General features: G+C 41.5%; 1 protein-coding gene across 6 annotated transcripts in view; it reads left to right on the forward strand.

The window, feature by feature from the left end:
• The window catches only part of cdc42bpab (CDC42 binding protein kinase alpha (DMPK-like) b), a 160,571-nt gene that overhangs the window by 64,946 nt on the left and 76,585 nt on the right, over positions 1-19,040 (forward strand). For all 6 annotated transcript variants that reach the window (XM_060917456.1, XM_060917460.1, XM_060917459.1 and 3 more), the window contains exons 6-10: positions 15,374-15,467; positions 15,584-15,784; positions 16,135-16,383; positions 18,239-18,318; positions 18,743-18,903. In XM_060917456.1, coding sequence (XP_060773439.1) covers positions 15,374-15,467; positions 15,584-15,784; positions 16,135-16,383; positions 18,239-18,318; positions 18,743-18,903 — 785 coding nt within the window. The remainder of the gene's footprint in view (positions 1-15,373; positions 15,468-15,583; positions 15,785-16,134; positions 16,384-18,238; positions 18,319-18,742; positions 18,904-19,040) is intronic.

Consider the following 19,040-nt stretch of genomic DNA (forward strand, 5'->3'; position numbering starts at 1 on the left):
ACTTACCTTCCCTAACTCCGCCCTCCATTCACAGACTGACGCTTGACCACGCCCCCGCTGCCACATACCCCCACCGCCCGACTCAGGCCGGGGAGCCGTCCGGCCTAAAGCCGACCCCCCCCCGACGGGAGAGGAAGTCCACCACGACCATCTGCACCCCGGCCTGTGGACCACCTCAAACTTAAATGGCTCGAGTGCCAGATACCAACGGGTGATCCGCGCATTGGCATCCTTCATGCGGTGGAGCCACTGCAGGGGTGTGTGGTCCGAACAAAGGGTGAAAGGGCGCCCCAGCAGGTAGTAGCAGAGGGTGAGGACCGCCCACTTGATGGCGAGGCACTCCTTTTCCATTGTGCTTTAGCGGCCCTCGCGCACCGACAGCTTCCGGCTGATGTACAGCACTGGACGGGCCTCCCCCTCCACCTCCTGGGACAGAACTGAGTTCTCAAAAACTCTTTTATTCAGCTTTTCAGCTTTTATATTCACTCTCACGCACACAAGCGTCCAGGTTGGGGGAGAGCCCCCTTCCTCTGCTCTCCCTCTCCTTTATAGGGCACGGTCACTAGGGAAGACACACAAACACAGGTTAATTCCCATCAGGTGTAGTGATTCTGCCACTTACCTTCCCTAACTCCACCCTCCATTCACAGACTGACGCTTGACCATGCCCCCGCTGCCACAGTCGGTAATACGCATATTGCAATTTCATTCAATTCTGTCACATTTTATCAGAGTTATGGCCTAGTTGCCAGCAGGGGATATTGTGCGCTCAGAGCACTCTTGTTTGGAAATATACAGTAGTTAGGTCCGGGGAGGAGGATTTATTATTGTAGCAACTGGAAAAGGTGTCGAGTGATCAGTTGTCAGTTCCACGCTGTAAGTGCAAAGGCCCACAGGACTGTTAATGTTGAAGCTTAAATTGTCGTTTGGTGAGTGTTGGGGGCTAAATAGCAATGAGCCACCATGGCCAAGACTCCTGCGTTAATTAATCATCCCCAGCCATATTCATGGATAGGTACATTTCATTTCATAAAATAAAACAGCTTCTCGTAGATTCGTGCAATGTATAGAGCATAGGAGGTTTCATGAGAAGCTCAGATCTCTGTCTTGCAATTCCTTCTTCCACATACACTCGCCACATTAGTTCACTACTTATCAGCACGGTTGCTAGGATACATTGCATAATCATGGTCACCTACTTTCTCATTTTGAGTTGAGAAAAAGGAGAGATTAGTTTTATATTATTTATTTTATTTTCGTATGTTCTATGTTGGGCGGCACAGTGGTGTAGTGGTTGGCACTGTCGCCTCACAGCAAGAAGGTCCTGGGTTCGAGCCCAGCGGCCAGCGGGGGCCTTTCTGTGTGGAGTTTGCATGTTCTCCCTGTGTCTGTGTGGGTTTCCCCCACAGTCCAAAGACATGCAGGTTAGGTTAATTGGTGGCTCTAAATTGTCTGTAGGTGTGAATGTGAGTGTGAATGGTTGTTTGTCTCTGTGCCAGCCCTGTGATAACCTGGTGACTTGCCCAGGATGTGCCCCGCCTCTCGCCCATAGTCAGCTGGGATCTTGCCTGCGACCCTGTAGAACAGGATAAGCAGCTACAGATAATCGATGGATGTTCTATGTCAGACAAGTTCTTGCTCTGATGAACTTTAATATATTATACAAATGTAACTATCTAATGAGATTCTAGCCTATCATAATGTGTGCGATGTTCTTCATAATTGGTAACCCTCTTTATGTTGGTGTGCCACGATGTTCTGGTTTGCCTTGATGTGCCCCAAAAAGGTTGAAAACACCCGGGCAATCAGAAACACCTGTTCCAATCATTTTGATCACTTGAACAATGGGTGGGTTCAAACAAAAGGTGTGTAACACATTTCGATGTGAATATGAGGAAATGAAAACTGAAATTCTGATCTATTGTCTCTTATTCATCCTTTGATCTCAAATCCAAATGTCTTCAGTGTTGAGGGAAAACAAAAGAAATGGACTTGCTGTTCCAATACTTTCAGATGGGACTGTAGGTCCCAATTCTAAATAAATTATGATTAAATGAAAGTGTGTTGTGATGCTAACGACAGGAGGAGACTGGAGACTGGAAGAAACCCAACAAATGTTGACCACAGCAAAAACTATTCTCGACGTTTGAGCTTGGACAATAATCTCCACGCGTAAGCCGTACAGTACAGAATGAAGCAGTTTCGTTGCTTTCTCCCAAAGAAATATTTTTGATATTTGCTCCTGTTTTAGATTTAGGTTTGTTCAAATGCCTCCATACATACCAGCCTCATGTCTAAGATGACATGATAATGCTAATTCTCCTGACAAGCACAAAAGAGGCCAGACAAGACAGATAAGTGCAGTGTTTAAGAGCTGTGCTCTCCTGCACCAGATATTTGCATGAGCTCCTGCTGTGCTCAGTAAACCCTCAGCAAAGAGGAGTGGCCCATGTTTGTCACCACAACTGAACCCTTCTCCACCAGACACAGCTGCATCTGTCCCTTTGTGTGTGTGTATGTGTGTGTGTGTTGTGTTTGTGTGTGAGTGTTTGAGGGTGCGTGACCACTGCATTGTGTGTGTACAGCAGGATATTGACCTGAGCCATATGTGCATTGTATTATTGATTAGTGCCATGTGTGTGATCGCAGAAGCTGAGCTAAGCTTGATTTTGGTTAACAAAACCTAACGACTACTCCTTAAAACAGCATCACATGACTCATAATGGCTATGCAGATAGAGAACATAGCAGTGAGAGAGGTGCAGGCGCAGCCTTGGGCTGTAGCGCATTTCGTTTTAAAAGTACATGCAGATGAGCTCAGCAAAAGATTAATTTACCGGATTGGGGAATGTATCATGGAAATCTGTTCATTAAATGTATTTGGTGTTCATCATAAATCTGCGAAGCAGAGTCATTTGATTGCCAAAGAGACCTGCAATAACACCCTATCTCACTTATTTCCCATTCTTTGTCTCATTCTTTCTTTTTCTTATTCATAGCCTGGTTGCCAGGAAGCACACCCACATGGCTGTAACAAATGGATTAGCACTCCAAACCACAACAGGAGCTTGACCCTAGCCTGGTGCTGGTGCTAGATGAGCGTCATGTCGGTCTATATTCTTGGGTTTCAGTCACATGACTTTTCTTAGCGATTTCACTTCTGGTAAAACAGCTGGTGGTCTAGCAAACCAAAACGGCTGCCGTAGTGCAAACAACTAGCGATAACTTATCAGAGTAGGCTTGTGATCCAGAAGCCACTGCTGGCTTTAGATCTATTCAGAAGATTGTTATGTGCAATGGAATCGACCCCTACGGTCTGGGAAAGAAGGATTTGTCATACGATCTCGAAAACCACCCTTCAGTCAAGTTCCCTGACAAACTATCTGGTGTTGCAGACATCCTTCTACACCGCAAAACAGATGAAAGTGTGGAAGAGTTTGGGGGTTCACAACTTTTCTGTATGTGGCTGGGTAAAGGACCTCGGTATCAAGTCGCTGTCAAATGAGTCCTGTATTGTTTTTGCCTGTGTAACTATGTTTTTGTTGTTGTTTTTTTGTTTTTTTTAAAGCTTTTCATTCGCGTCTTTACAACGAAGCGCCGCAAGTTGAAGTGTAAACAAACAACAGTTCGCTTGATTCGCACTTGTGTTGCTCTTATCTCTCAGGTAAATCATTCACAAAGATAATCAGAAACCCCTTTAAAGACCTGGATCGTAGTTAAACAAGACGGAGGAGTGATCACGGCGTATTGTAACTGTATGGCCGGGTAAGAATTTTGTCGTGACCTTCATGCATATGGACTTTGTGAGGAGTAAACAAAGAAACAGCTGGGGATTTTAGCATTTCGTGACTAAAAACAAAAGTACCGTAAAATAACGACACATAGCAAGAAAAGTACTTGGAAAACACTAAGGATGTAGCTGAGAGGGAGATACAAACGTTTCACCAAGTGATCACTGCAAACTCGAGCATGCTTCGACTCGGCTCCCTTCGATTTCAGCGAGAGGTTCAAAAGCCACCTTTCTCCACGTCTTTTTGTGAAATCCTGTGTTCGTTCACCCTTTTTTATTAGTTCACGGGGAACCCTGAAGAAACTTTTATCAGTTTCACGGTTTGATCGATTCGAACAACCTAAAACAACACAAGCATAAGGCATTTTTCATGCAAGCAATGCACCTTCTTCATACAAACGCTTTGTCAACTGAGCTTTGGTAGACCACCAGGTAAAGTTTTGAATAACTAATGAGGCGGATGTGACGTCACGTGAAGCCCATGAATTCTGTATATATTCTGTATTGGTCTAAAACATCTAAACCCTCTGTTTTAAAGTAGCTGACATTTGGTTTTGCCTCTTAAGAAAGTTACTCAAGGTCTGGTTGTGTGGTGCTGTTGCTGAAGAGATTTCATATATTCTTGTGATTTAAAGTCGCTGGAAGAAGCATTATATTAGCATTGCTTGCTAATTTCCACTAGGCCACTGATGAAGTCCATTCCACCACCTTCAATCCCAACTCCTCTGTCCACTCTCTCAGTGCAGTTGTAAGAAAATATTGAAAGAAGATACTCTAGAAAAAACCCCCAACAACATCTACATTGGTTTATAGCATTAGATTGTCTGCAGCCACAACAATACGAAACGTGATCAGAGGACACATGCACAGTATTATTTTTGAGAACGCAACTAACAATGGAACAAACTACTGTATATTTAGGTGGTTGGTAATATGCTGCAGGTTGGGTTTCCTACATGGGTTTCCTCCAGGTTCACCAGTTTACTTCCATCTCCCAAAAACATGCAGATAAGTGAATTGGCTAGGATAAATGATTGTATGAAAGTGTGTGTAAATGGTGCCTTGTGATGGACTAGTGTCCCATCTACAGTGTGTTCCCAGGATTTACCCTGACACTTAATGAAGATGAATGAATGTTAATATACTTGAAGGATATAACCTGTGCAGTCCAATGCTATTCCTCTTCCAATTATGGATGGATGGATGGATGGATGGATGGACAAACGGACTTCAAGGATCCCTGAGGGCAAATTTGGGTGGTGTAATGATTTTTCAGCATCACTGTTAACATCTGGACTCTGTAATGACTCTGGATGACCTGTGCTTGCTTGTGCCTTAACGTTTCAGACAACTGTAACACATTAGAAGAATCAAATCTGGGTAAGAATGTCATTAAAGATTGGCTCTTGTAAATCTATTTGGTTGTTAGTCATGTTTGCATATTTGGGAAGTAAGTCACTCTGGATGAGAGTGTGTGTTAAATTGGACGAGGCACAGAGTCCTGAAATGCTCCTACACTCATCGGCTGCGAAGCAATAATAATTTGTTCACACCCATATTAATGTATCAACACCAGTGTGAGCCTGTTTGGTTATTTAATCTGCACTTGTTGATGACTCAGTGTTGACGTCTTCCAGCTCAGTAATTGGTTTACTGGCAACTTGTCGACCTCGCGGTACTATTTTAAACATTATGTTTTAGGATACATTTTTAATGATGTGCTGACGCATTCAAAATCCAAAAATGGAATCTTTTAGGAGCGAGAGTTGGGACGCACCTATTCCACTATTTTACGTTTCTGATCTGATCTTCTGAATATTAGCCGATACTGATCCAATACTGACATCTGAGTCCTGATAACCAAGTCCGCCTTGTCAAACATCAGATAAGCAATGATGCATATCTTTTAATGATGTTAAAAGTAGAGGTGATGCAACTGTCCCACCTTTTTTAGTCCTCCATTACCTGTTTACAGCTTAAAAGGTTACAGTTTTTTCATATTGTGTATGAAGATCAGGCTTTATGAAAGATGGCTTGCAACTATGGAGTTGTTCGCAGTTGGATTTGCATCCATGTACTTGTCTATAGTGCAAGGAGGTGGCAGTCCTCATCTCACCATAATTCAACACACACACAAGAAAAAATTATGCTAAACACTACATTGCTGATTGTCCTAGCCAGCAAATCAGAAAAGTTAACAATCAACTGATCCATTTCTTTCATCATGGTAGAAATTGGGGACGTACACATGTGCACACATAATGTGGAAGTTTTAATGCTCTTAATAGCTACATTTATTGCGAGCTGTTAGGAATGCTGGTCAACAATGTGCTATTATGACACTATTTAAAGCACAGAAGTGTGTGTGTGTGCTTGTTTGTCCATATTAAATGCTACACTTATGTCATTAGTCATATACCGTATTGCAATATAAACTACACAGTGTATTGATCTCTTGAATGATGATAAGAAAATGAATTAGGAGTAGCACGATGACTTTTCCCCTTTTGAACTCCTGATCTACAGTACCTGGAGAGCTGAAGTTGGGAGAAAAAAGTGTCTGTTTAAAGGTACATGCTTAGATTCACACACAAAAAGTCAATATTTTAGTCATGTTTCAGACTAAATGCACAAACAGCTGGAGGAAATGAGCATGCAAATAAAAACCAGACTAAAACTTGCTCGCTGTGGATTCTCCAGTGATTCTCCTTTCCCTTAGTACAGTGGTGCTTGAAAGTTTGTAAACCCTTTAGAATTTTCTATATCTCTGCATAAATATGACCTAAAACATCATCAGATTTTCACACAAGTCCTAAAAGCAGATAAAGAGAACCCAGTTAAACAAATGATACAAAAATATTACACTTGGTCATTTATTTATTGAGGAAAATGATCCAATATTACATATCTGTGAGTGGCAAAAGTATGTGAACCTTTGCTTTCAGTATCTGGTGTGACCCCCTTGTGCAGCAATAACTGCAACTAAACGTGTCCGGTAACTGTTGATCAGTCCTGCACACCAGCTTGGAGGAATTTTAGCCCATTCCTCCATACAGAACAGCTTCAACTCTGGGATGTTGGTGGGTTTCCTCACATGAACTGCTCGCTCCAGGTCCTTCCACAACATTTCCATTGGATTAAGGTCAGGACTTTGACTTGGCCATTCCAAAAACATCAACTTTATTCTTCTTTAACCATTCTTTGGTAGAATGACTTGTGTGCTTAGGGTCGTTGTCTTGCTGCATGACCCACCTTCTCTTGAGATTCAGTTCATGGACAGATGTCCTGACATTTTCCTTTAGAATTCGCTGGTATAATTCAGAATTCATTGTTCCATTGATGATGGCAAGCTGTCCTGGCCCAGATGCAGCAAAACAGGCCCAAACCATGATACTACCACCACCATGTTTCACAGATGGGATAAGGTTCTTATGCTGGAATGCAGTGTTTTCCTTTCTCTAAACATAACATTCTCATTCAAACCAAAAAGTTCTATTTTGGTCTCATCCGTCCACAAAACATTTTTCCAATAGCCTTCTGGTTTGTCCACGTGATCTTTAGCAAACTGCAGACAAGCAGCAATATTCATTTTGGAGAGCAGTGGTTTTCTCCTTGCAACCCTGCCATGCACACCATTGTTGTTCAGTGTTCTCCTGATGGTGGACTCATGAACATTAGCCAATGTGAGAGAGGCCTTCAGTTGCTTAGAAGTTACCCTGGGGTCCTTTGTGACTTCGCCGACTATCACACGCCTTGCTCTTGGAGTGATCTTTGTTGGTCGACCACTCCTGGGGAGGGTAACAATGGTCTTGAAATTCCTCCATTTGTACACAATCTGTCTGACTGTGGATTGGTGGAGTCCAAACTCTTTAGAGATGGTTTTGTAACCTTTTCCAGCCTGATGAGCATCAACGACGCTTTTTCTGAGGTCCTCAGAAATCTCCTTTGTTCATGCCATGATACACTTCCACAAACATGTGTTGTGAAGATCAGACTTTGATATATCCCTGTTCTTTAAATACAACCCTGATTCCAAAAAAGTTGGGACAAAGTACAAATTGTAAATAAAAACGGAATGCAATAATTTACAAATCTCAAAAACTGATATTGTATTCACAATAGAACATAGACAACATATCAAATGTCGAAAGTGAGACATTTTGAAATTTCATGCCAAATATTGGCTCATTTGAAATTTCATGACAGCAACACATCTCAAAAAAGTTGGGACAGGGGCAATAAGAGGCTGGAAAAGTTAAAGGGACAAAAAAGGAACAGCTGGAGGACCAAATTGCAACTCATTAGGTCAATTGGCAATAGGTCATTAACATGACTGGGTATAAAAAGAGCATCTTGGAGTGGCAGCGGCTCTTAGAAGTAAAGATGGGAAGAGGATCACCAATCCCCCTAATTCTGCGCCGACAAATAGTGGAGCAATATCAGAAAGGAGTTCGACAGTGTAAAATTGCAAAGAGTTTGAACATATCATCATCTACAGTGCATAATATCATCAAAAGATTCAGAGAATATGGAAGAATCTCTGTGCGTAAGGGTCAAGGCCGGAAAACCCTACTGGGTGCCCGTGATCTTCGGGCCCTTAGACGGCACTGCATCACATACAGGCATGCTTCTGTATTGGAAATCACAAAATGGGCTCAGGAATATTTCCAGAGAACATTATCTGTGAACACAATTCACCGTGCCATCCGCCGTTGCCAGCTAAAACTCTATAGTTCAAAGAAGAAGCCGTATCTAAACATGATCCAGAAGCGCAGACGTCTTCTCTGGGCCAAGGCTCATTTAAAATGGACTGTGGCAAAGTGGAAAACTGTTCTGTGGTCAGACGAATCAAAATTTGAAGTTCTTTATGGAAATCAGGGACGCCGTGTCATTCGGACTAAAGAGGAGAAGGATGACCTAAGTTGTTATCAGCGCTCAGTTCAGAAGCCTGCATCTCTGATGGTATGGGGTTGCATTAGTGCATGTGGCATGGGCAGCTTACACATCTGGAAAGACACCATCAATGCTGAAAGGTATATCCAGGTTCTAGAGCAACATATGCTCCCATCCAGACGACGTCTCTTTCAGGGAAGACCTTGCATTTTCCAACATGACAATGCCAAACCACATACTGCATCAATTACAGCATCATGGCTGTGTAGAAGAAGGGTCCGGGTACTGAACTGGCCAGCCTGCAGTCCAGATCTTTCACCCATAGAAAACATTTGGCGCATCATAAAACGGAAGATACGACAAAAAACACCTAAGACAGTTGAGCAACTAGAATCCTACTGTACGTTAGACAAGAATGGGTTAACATTCCTATCGCTAAACTTGAGCAACTTGTCTCCTCAGTCCCCAGACGTTTACAGACTGTTGTAAAGAGAAAAGGGGATGTCTCACAGTGGGAAACATGGCCTTGTCCCAACTTTTTTGAGATGTGTTGTTGTCATGAAATTTAAAATCACCTAATTTTTCTCTTTAAATGATACATTTTCTCAGTTTAAACATTTGATATGTCATCTATGTTCTATTCTGAATAAAACATGGAATTTTGAAACTTCCACATCATTGCATTCCGTTTTTATTTACAATTTGTACTTTGTCCCAACTTTTTTAGAATCGGGGTTGTAAAACAGGGTGCCCACTCACACCTGATTGTCATCCCATTGATTGAAAACACCTGCCTCTAATTTCACCTTCAAATTAACTGCTAATCCTAGAGGTTCACATACTTTTGCCACTCGCAGATATGTAATATTGGATCATTTTCCTCAATAAATAAATGACCAAGTATAATATTTTTGTCTCATTTGTTTAACTGGGTTCTCTTTATCTACTTTTAGGACTTGTGTGAAAATCTGATGATGTTTTAGGTCATATTTATGCAGAAATATAGAAAATTCTAAAGGGTTCACAAACTTTCAAGCACCACTGTATAACTCCTATCCACAACTGTGAGAAAACATATCACAATGGTGTATAGCCAACAGTCCTGTGTAATTTATCTCATCTCATTATCTCTAGCCGCTTTATCCTGTTCTACAGGGTCGCAGGCAAGCTGGAGCCTATCCCAGCTGACTACGGGCGAAAGGCGGGGTACACCCTGGACAAGTCACCAGGTCATCACAGGGCTGACACATAGACACAGACAACCATTCACACTCACGTTCACACCTACGGTCAATTTAGAGTCACCAGTTAACCTAACCTGCATGTCTTTGGACTGTGGAGGAAACCGGAGCACCCGGAGGAAACCCACGCGGACACGGGGAGAACATGCAAACTCCACACAGAAAGGCCCTCGCCGGCCACGGGGCTCGAACCCAGACCTTCTTGCTGTGAGGCCACAGCGCTAACCACTACACCACCGTGCCGCCCCCCTGTGTAATTTATTTGTGTGTGTATTTTACACACACACACACACACACAGAGTGCCCTCCATGATTATTGGCACTCCTTGTGAAGATTAGTAAAAAGGGTTCGCAAAAAAAAAAAAAATCCACCTTTTGCTGAAGTCACTTGATCTCACACTGAAAAAAATAAGAAAAGGCCAACCTTTAATTTAAATAAATTTATTCAGAGAAAAAACAATCCCTCATGAAGAAATAATTATTTTCAACAAAAGCACATGTTACTATTATTGGGACCCCTGGAAATTATAGTGAACACAATGTAACTGAAGCATGTTTCCCATTTAAGTTGTACATGTTTGAGTTGACTGGAGTGTGTAGGAACTTTCAAGCTGTAATGCATGACTTCCTGATTAACTAGGGAACAAATATTAGGTGACACAGAGGCCAAATTCACTTATGCTGTGTCCGAAATCGCTCACTCGTTCACTACTCCCTACTCACTTTATAGGGAATTACTATATAGAGGACTATATAGTGAGCTCATTGGTAAAATGAAAAAAACACTTCTGGACACTACTCCGCTGCGCCTTTATTTACGTCATTAGTGTCACACAATTAAAACGTGCCGGATCAAACGGCTGGTGGGTTTTCAAAATAATAAATACATGCATGTATTTTTGTGATAAATCCATATTATACTGAGCGCATTTCCCACATTAATCAATACAATGTACTTTGTGTCTGCTGCATCTTTCAGTTCTTTTAAATCAAGGCTGAATACTTTCTTCTTTGCCGCTGCCTTTTATTAAATCAAATTTGAGGCTTTTGATTAATTCCTCGTGCTGCACTGTAACTTTAATTATTTTATCTGTCTTATTCTATTTTAGCTTATTTTCTATTCTCTTATTATTTTTAATTATACTTGAATGTCTGTTTATAATGTGTTTCTTCCTCCATCCATTCACCCCAACACACTTTTTTTTCTTTTAGTTTCTTTTTTTTCAGCGCGACTGTAATGCATGATGGTATGCACTTGGTTAGTGACCATCAGTTGTACACCACTTTTCGTGATGCATTGTGGGATACTTTGAGTGCACTATATAGGGTGTAATAATTCTTACTATTCATTCGGACAGCACTACAAAATGGTGAACTCACTATATAGTCCACTATATAGTGAGTAGTGAGTGATTTCGGACACAGGGTTAGGTCATCCATCAGCATGGGAAAGATAAGAGAACACACAAACCACATGAGGAAGAAGTATGCTGACCTTCATAAGTCAGAGAACTGTTATTAAAAAAAAACTGAAACTGTCCATTTTTTACTGTTTGGGGAAATAATAAAAAAGTGGACACCAACTGGAACTGTCACAAACTCGCCTGAAAGAGGATCCAAGTTTATTTTGCCCCCATGTACAGTGAGGAGGAGGGAAAGAGAGGAAAAAGAAAATCCCCAAGGATCACGGTTAGTGAATTACAAGAAAAAGTAAAATCTTGGGGTTTCCAAATCTCCAAAACCACCATCACACGCCATCTGTATGCCAACAGATTATTTGGAAGGTTTGCCGGAAAAAAAAACTTTTGTCAGTTAACCACAAACATAAGCACCCGAAGTTTGCAAAACGCTATGACAACTTTGACTGGAACCATGTTCTGTGGTCTGATGTAACAGAAATGGAGCTTTTTGCCAACAAACACCCACGGTGGGTTTGATATAAAAAGGATGGCTATAATGAAAAGAACCCGATCCCAACTGTAAAATATGGTGGAGGTTCTGTGGTGTTTTGGGGCTGTTTTTCCTCCAAAGGCCCTGGAAACCGTGGTAGAGTACATGGCACCATGGACGGTCATCACTGGATCTTCCAGCAGGACAATGATCCGAAGCATTTGTCCAAATCAACACAAAAATATTCAGCTGAGCACAGAATCAAGCTTCTGCCATGGCCATTTCAGTCCCCTGACCTGAACCCCATTGAAAACCTGTGGGCTGAGCTGAAGAGGAGCGAGCACAAGAGATGGCCGAGGACCCTGGATGATCTGGAGAGATTGTGTAAAGAGGAATGGTCTCAGATGCCCTGCTCTGTCTCTCCAACCTTATAAAATGTTTTAGGAGAAACTCAGTGCTGTTTTACTGGCAAAGGGAGGTTGTACAAAGTACTAAAGGCAGGGGTGCCAACAATAATGGCACGTGTTTTTGTTGAAAATAATTATTTCTTGATGAGGGATTTGTTTTTTCTGAATAAATTTTTCAATTAAAGGTTGGATTTTCTCATTTTTTTCAGTATGAGATGAAGCAACTTCACCAAAAGGTGGATTTTCTTTTTTTCTCACCCTTTGTACTCATCTTTACACAGGGTGTCAATAATCCTGGAGGGCACTGTGATTATATATATATATATATATATATATATATATATATATATATATATATATATATATATATATATAAACCATAAAACTGTCTTTAAAATGGCTACAGGGTTCGGTTGTACTTAAATGAGACTAAATGTTGCCAGATGTGAATCTTAGGCTTAGATTTCAGGCTGAGATTTTTGGTGGTGGGAAAATATGACAAACAGTTATGATGAATGCAGACAAACATACTTGTGGCTGTCCTTCAGCGTCAAAACTGCTTTGTAATGCTGCTACATTTCTTCAGTTTTATGAGCTCGATATTGTTAATCATGAATTAAATCAGGTATTGAACACCAGTTTTTATTTATTTAAGCTTCACGTTATCAGGCAAGTCATCAAGAGCAAGATTTTTATTTACACTGGCAGCCTGGTAAAAGGGAAAGTTTCTTGATGGTAAGGGGTACAAATGACGAGAGGTAACATGAGTGGCATGCAATTTAACGCACAAACATGAAACGGATAAACAGATAGCTAACAAATGGTGGCATCAGGCAGTGCAACAAACTATACGGAAATACAGAAGTAACATACAAAAAAAAAGAAAAAAACGGTATTCCCGAGACAACAGTAAACATTTACAGATATTTAGCCCCACATTACCAAAGGCGCTTGCAGCTACAGGAAAACAGTCAACATGGGGTGATGTAATGTGGCCCAACATGAAGCAGTTATTGCTCACCCTGAAGGTGAATTTCAGTTTGTCAACCATCTCATCTCATCTCATTATCTCTAGCCGCTTTATCCTTCTACAGGGTCGCAGGCAAGCTGGAGCCTATCCCAGCTGACTACGGGCGAAAGGCGGGGTACACCCTGGACAAGTCGCCAGGTCATCACAGGGCTGACACATAGACACAGACAACCATTCACACTCACATTCACACCTACGGTCAATTTAGAGTCACCAGTTAACCTAACCTGCATGTCTTTGGACTGTGGGGGAAACCGGAGCACCCGGAGGAAACCCATGCGGACACGGGGAGAACATGCAAACTCCGCACAGAAAGGCCCTCGCCGGCCACGGGGCTCGAACCCGGACCTTCTTGCTGTGAGGCGACAGCGCTAACCACTACACCACCGTGCCGCCGTTTGTCAACCATATATATTTTATTTTTAATGAACGATGCATCATATTTTTAACCATTTATAGTTACATTTAAAGGTAGACTGCCTTTCAGATTTTAAGTGTAGGTCACAAAAATAATTTTCCCCGACACCCAATTATTTTTGTCTAGTGGGCCAAAAGCTACTGAATTCAAATCACAGACTTCTGATTTTATTAGTTTTTTTTTTAAATAGAACAATTAATGAATTTAGAGCCACATGGCCCTAAATTCTCTGCTATTTTTTCCTGCTTCACCATGACCCAATTCAAGATACTACGTCATGCATCACATGGTGGGTTTTCCCCGTTCGCACAAGGCATTGTGGGATACAAATTTGAAACAGGAGAGAAAAATGGAGGATGTGAGTGTGCGAATGAAATGTGAAAAACCGACGACAGTAACAGAAAGCGAGAAGAAAAGACGGTATGTTATATACGAAGGAAAGGAAACACAGGACCAAACTAAAAAATATCAGTGGTCAGCGAGCACCTCGGTGTGATCAGCTGTTCGTTTAGCGACAGAATAATGTAACGGTCAGTGCACAGTCAAAGGTAAACCTGTAGATGGCAGTAATGTAAACCTGTGGATGCCAGCTGCCGTAAAACCCAAAAGAAAAAGATGAAGGAGAAGGAGGTTTCCTCTGTCTGCTTGACTGTGCAAAGCAAGCGATTTCATGCACATTATTTGCTCGGGAATCCTCTCAAATTAAATAATTTCCCAGCCACAGAATGGCCTGATATTTTGTGAGATATTACAGAAATAAACATGTATCACAATGACCAAATTTCAGAAGGAACTAAATTTCACTGATTTTACGAAATTGAAAGGCCGTCTAGCTTTTAATGTTATGGAGCATTTGCAAGACAAGTTAGTTTCTGTTTGCATTTATAGTGTTTTTAACATAAAACAAAAAACCCTAAATGTTTTAAGATTCTTTACCTCTGAAATCATGCAACACTCACACTTTGCAATTTCACATCAGGATTGTTGCTATATTTTGTTTAAAAAAATCATGTATCAATATTCAATATTTTAATCGTGAATGTTAACAAATATTGTTTAAAACCACATTGGAAGAATAAGCCCATGGCTTTTCTTTCTCATCTCATTATCTCAAGCCGCTTTATCCTTCTACAGGGTCGCAGGCAAGCTGGAGCCTATCCCAGCTGACTACGGGCGAAAGGCGGGGTACACCCTGGACAAGTCGCCAGGTCATCACAGGGCTGACACATAGACACAGACAACCATTCACACTCACATTCACACCTACGGTCAATTTAGAGTCACCAGTTAACCTAACTTGCATGTCTTTGGACTGTGGGAGAAACCGGAGCACCCGGAGGAAACCCACGCGGACACGGGGAGAACATGCAAACTCCACACAGAAAGGCCCTCGCCGGCCACGGGGCTCGAACCCGGACCTTCTTGCTGTGAGGCGACAGCGCTAACCACTACACCACCGTGCCGCCCTGGCTTTTCTTTGTACTGCAAAATTTAAAGCTTCCAGTTAGCTCCCGTCTGCGTGGACTTTTTTTCTGTCCTGAACCTCCAACATCTCTCCCATGAACCTACCTTGAAAATGTCCTCTTTATTCTATAGTATCATCATGTCTCCACCTTCAGTTTCAGAAAGCTGATGTGCAAATAAAATAAAACTTATTGCTTTTATTAATAATGTATTTAAATTGTTTTCTTCCCCGCATTAACAGGGACATCAAGCCTGACAACATCTTGCTGGACATGAACGGCCACATTCGCTTGGCAGACTTTGGCTCCTGTCTCAAACTCATGGAGGACGGAACAGTAAGTCCATCCATATTAAAACTTTGGTGCTGCGTTATTAAGTTCCATTACTGATCTCCAGAACATGAGGCTCAGTGATGGTGTATCTGAGTAACTCTGAGCTCTGGTCCACTCAGGTGCAATCCTCAATCGCAGTAGGAACACCAGATTACATCTCTCCTGAGATCCTGCAGGCCATGGAAGATGGGAAAGGAAAATACGGGCCAGAGTGTGACTGGTGGTCTCTGGGAGTATGTATGTACGAGATGCTCTACGGGGAGACACCCTTCTATGCCGAGTCGCTAGTGGAGACGTATGGCAAAATCATGAACCATAAGGTGGGTACGCCATGCCTGATGACTTCATAAGTTGTGCCTGAACTCAGAGGTGTGTTTTAATCATTGTTTTTTTTTTTTAAGCAAATGAGTGGGCTCTTGTTTAATTTGTCTTAAAATATTTAGGATTGCTTTAGATATTCTTTTGTCTTTCCTTCCCTGAATTATTCTGGATTGGTCACCTCATCCTCTCAGTGAGGTCATGAACTCTTTTTATACCCAGGTTAAATTTGGCATTGTGTGTTACTTTTAATACATTAAAGCTCAATAGAAATGTGATTTGACATATTCTAGACCTTTCATCTGCTCTTATCTCTCGTTTCATCTTGTCCTGTGTTTTTTTTCCTCCATAGGAGCGCTTCCAGTTCCCCACACAGATGTCTGATGTATCTGAGGAAGCCAAAGACCTAATGTGCAGGCTGATCTGCTCTCGTGAGCATCGGCTGGGACAGAACGGCATTGAGGACTTCAAGAGCCACCCCTTCTTCTCCGGCATCAACTGGGACGACATCCGCACTTGTGAGGCTCCCTACATCCCTGAAGTCAGCAGCCCCACTGACACCTCCAACTTTGACGTGGAGGATGACTGCCTGAAGAATTCAGTATGTGGTGGAAATTCTTTTTTTTTTTTAAGCCTAACCCTAAATTTTTCATTACCCCAAAATGTGACAATTTCTAAAAGCCTAGATACCTTGTACTTGAGACAGCAATGCAGGAATTTATTCCTCACAGTCTCTTGTACATACTCAGCCCTGTACGAGGCATTTCACTTTCAACCTTGTGTTTTGATTAGTCGAATAAGATTTACATTTTAGTGCCTTGCATAAAAGTATTGACCCACTTGAATTTTTTCCAGTGTGTATTGCTACAACTTGGAATTAAAATGAACTTTTAGTATTCAGTTTACACAAAATGTCTTTATGTTTGAAAGTGAAAAATGTTTTATTGTCTCACAAAGTGTAAATAAGCAACTTTTATTGGTTACATTCATAAGCATTCATTCATAAGCAGGGGCACAAAATAACCGTACTCTTATTACAGTACTTGAACACATGGTTCACTGTAACTTTTTTTTTCAATGTAATTAAATCATAGGGCTTTTACTTTAATTAAAAAAAAAACTCTTCAGCTTTTCTAAATTTATTTTTATGCCTTTGTCCTGGACTTCTTGGCTTAATGATGCTCTTAGGTTAGTTATGTTTAGGTATTTACTGTATATTGAGAAGATTTGACACTTTAATTGCACAGAAATTGGACTCCTATTCAACTAATTATGTGACTTCTGGTCAGACTCGAAGTACTCAAGTCTGACTCATGCTCTAATTTTAAGGACTTGTGACTCGGTTTGGATTTGAGCACTGATGACTCAGACTTGGACTCGGTCTTGTGCATTAACTGCATTTGGACTCGTAAATTGGAGACGAGGGCTCGGATTTTTTTCTTTATTTTTTTGTAACAAGCCATAATAATTTGGCATAAGATAATTATATCTACATTAATTTTTGTACTCATTTTGTGCAAGAGTGTCACGCCTGTGCACCTTGGCGCATGCATCAAATAGACTCTCGGGTGTGCTCCAGACAGCACGTGCGCCAAGCTGACTCTTGCACGTGCGCCGTAAATGACTTGCACCTGCACAGGATTAAAGTGCAAGCAGCACACCTATATAAAAACTGTGAAAACACACTTACTTTGCAAAGTATTGAGTTGCGTTGCTGACACGTTACCGAGCCTTATTTCCTTGTTTGGTTTCCTGATCCCTGATTTCCTGTTTCTCGTCTTTGATTCTGCCGAGTCTACGATAGCCTGTTTGTGCCTCGCTCGACCTGTTGCCTGTTTCACCGTTTTACGATTTTGCCTGCCGTTCTGGATTGTTTACCTGTCTTCACTTGTATTAATAAACACACCTTCTGCACTTACATCTGTCTCCCAACCATCTCTGACAGAATACTTCACACTCCCTGACAAAGAGAATGCACATTCACCTGTTCATACGTCATGTTCAGGAACAAACTAATGTTAATGGCGCTAAAAAGCCACCGTCAAATGGTGCAGTTGGAGTCTTGTTCTCGGACTTGACTCGGATCAATAGTGGATTCGACTCGGATCAATAGTGGACTCGATTCAAAATTTTTTTAATGACTTGAACTTGAACACTGAGGACTCAAGACTGGACTTGGACTCAAGGTTTAGTGACTCGACTACAACACTGCTTCTGGTTGTACCAGAACTAATTTTGGGGTTTCAGAATGATGAATACTAATGCAATTGATATTTGACATATAATCCCAAATTTCAGTTCCAAGTTTTAACACGACAAATTGCGCAACATTTCAAAGGAGCTAAATACTTAAATGCAAACCACTGTAGGTACCATTTAAATAATACTGATGCAGCTAATTTTAAGAAAGTAGTATGTTTAAAAAATATTGATTTATTAGTGCCTCATTATCATAGGAAACGATGCCGCCACCCTCCCACGCGGCCTTCTCTGGACTCCATCTCCCGTTTCTTGGCTTCACCTACACTAGTAAATGGTAAGTGTTTCAGTGACTGGGTTATTTTGTTTCAGAACACTTCAGGGAAATCTACCATGATCTGAAGCGTGTTATCATAAAAGAAGAATTTGTGAACGTGGCACAATCCACCGCTCAGCTATACACCTAATCCATTCAAGCTTCATGTCGAGTTACATGTAACCCTATAGCCTTTGGTTTGGAATGATGTGGTTTTGGGTGCAAGTTTTCCCTTACTATTCAAATGATAATGGTAAAGCAAGCAGACTTGCAGCATCCATATTTATCTTAAATTGACAGTCTTTTGATATTAGATATGTGTGGCTTGTGGTGTTCTCTTTGCTGGGATTAGAGCCGCGTACTGGTTCAGAAGCAGTCCTTCTGCTGATGCCACTTTATATATGTGTGTGTGTGTGTGTGTGTGTGTGTGTGTGTGTGTGTGTAGCTCTCTGTCAGATCGGGGTTGTTTGAAAAATTCTGGAGGCTCTTCAGGGGTGGATTCCTGTCTACAGAGAACTTTGGAGGATAGTTTGGCCTCTGAGGCCTATGAAAGAAGGATTCGCCGACTGGAGCAGGAGAAAACTGAGCTTAGCCGCAAGCTCCAGGGTGGGCAGAAACACACACACATATTTTCTATATAACCCTGTTTCCAGAAAAGCTGGAATATTTTCCAAAATGCAATAAAATAAAAAATCTGTGATTTGTTAATTCATGTGAACCTTTATTGAACTGACAAAAGTATA

The sequence above is a fragment of the Neoarius graeffei genome, chromosome 3 (genome assembly GCF_027579695.1).
Source record: "Neoarius graeffei isolate fNeoGra1 chromosome 3, fNeoGra1.pri, whole genome shotgun sequence".
Taxonomy (NCBI): Eukaryota; Metazoa; Chordata; class Actinopteri; order Siluriformes; family Ariidae; genus Neoarius; species Neoarius graeffei.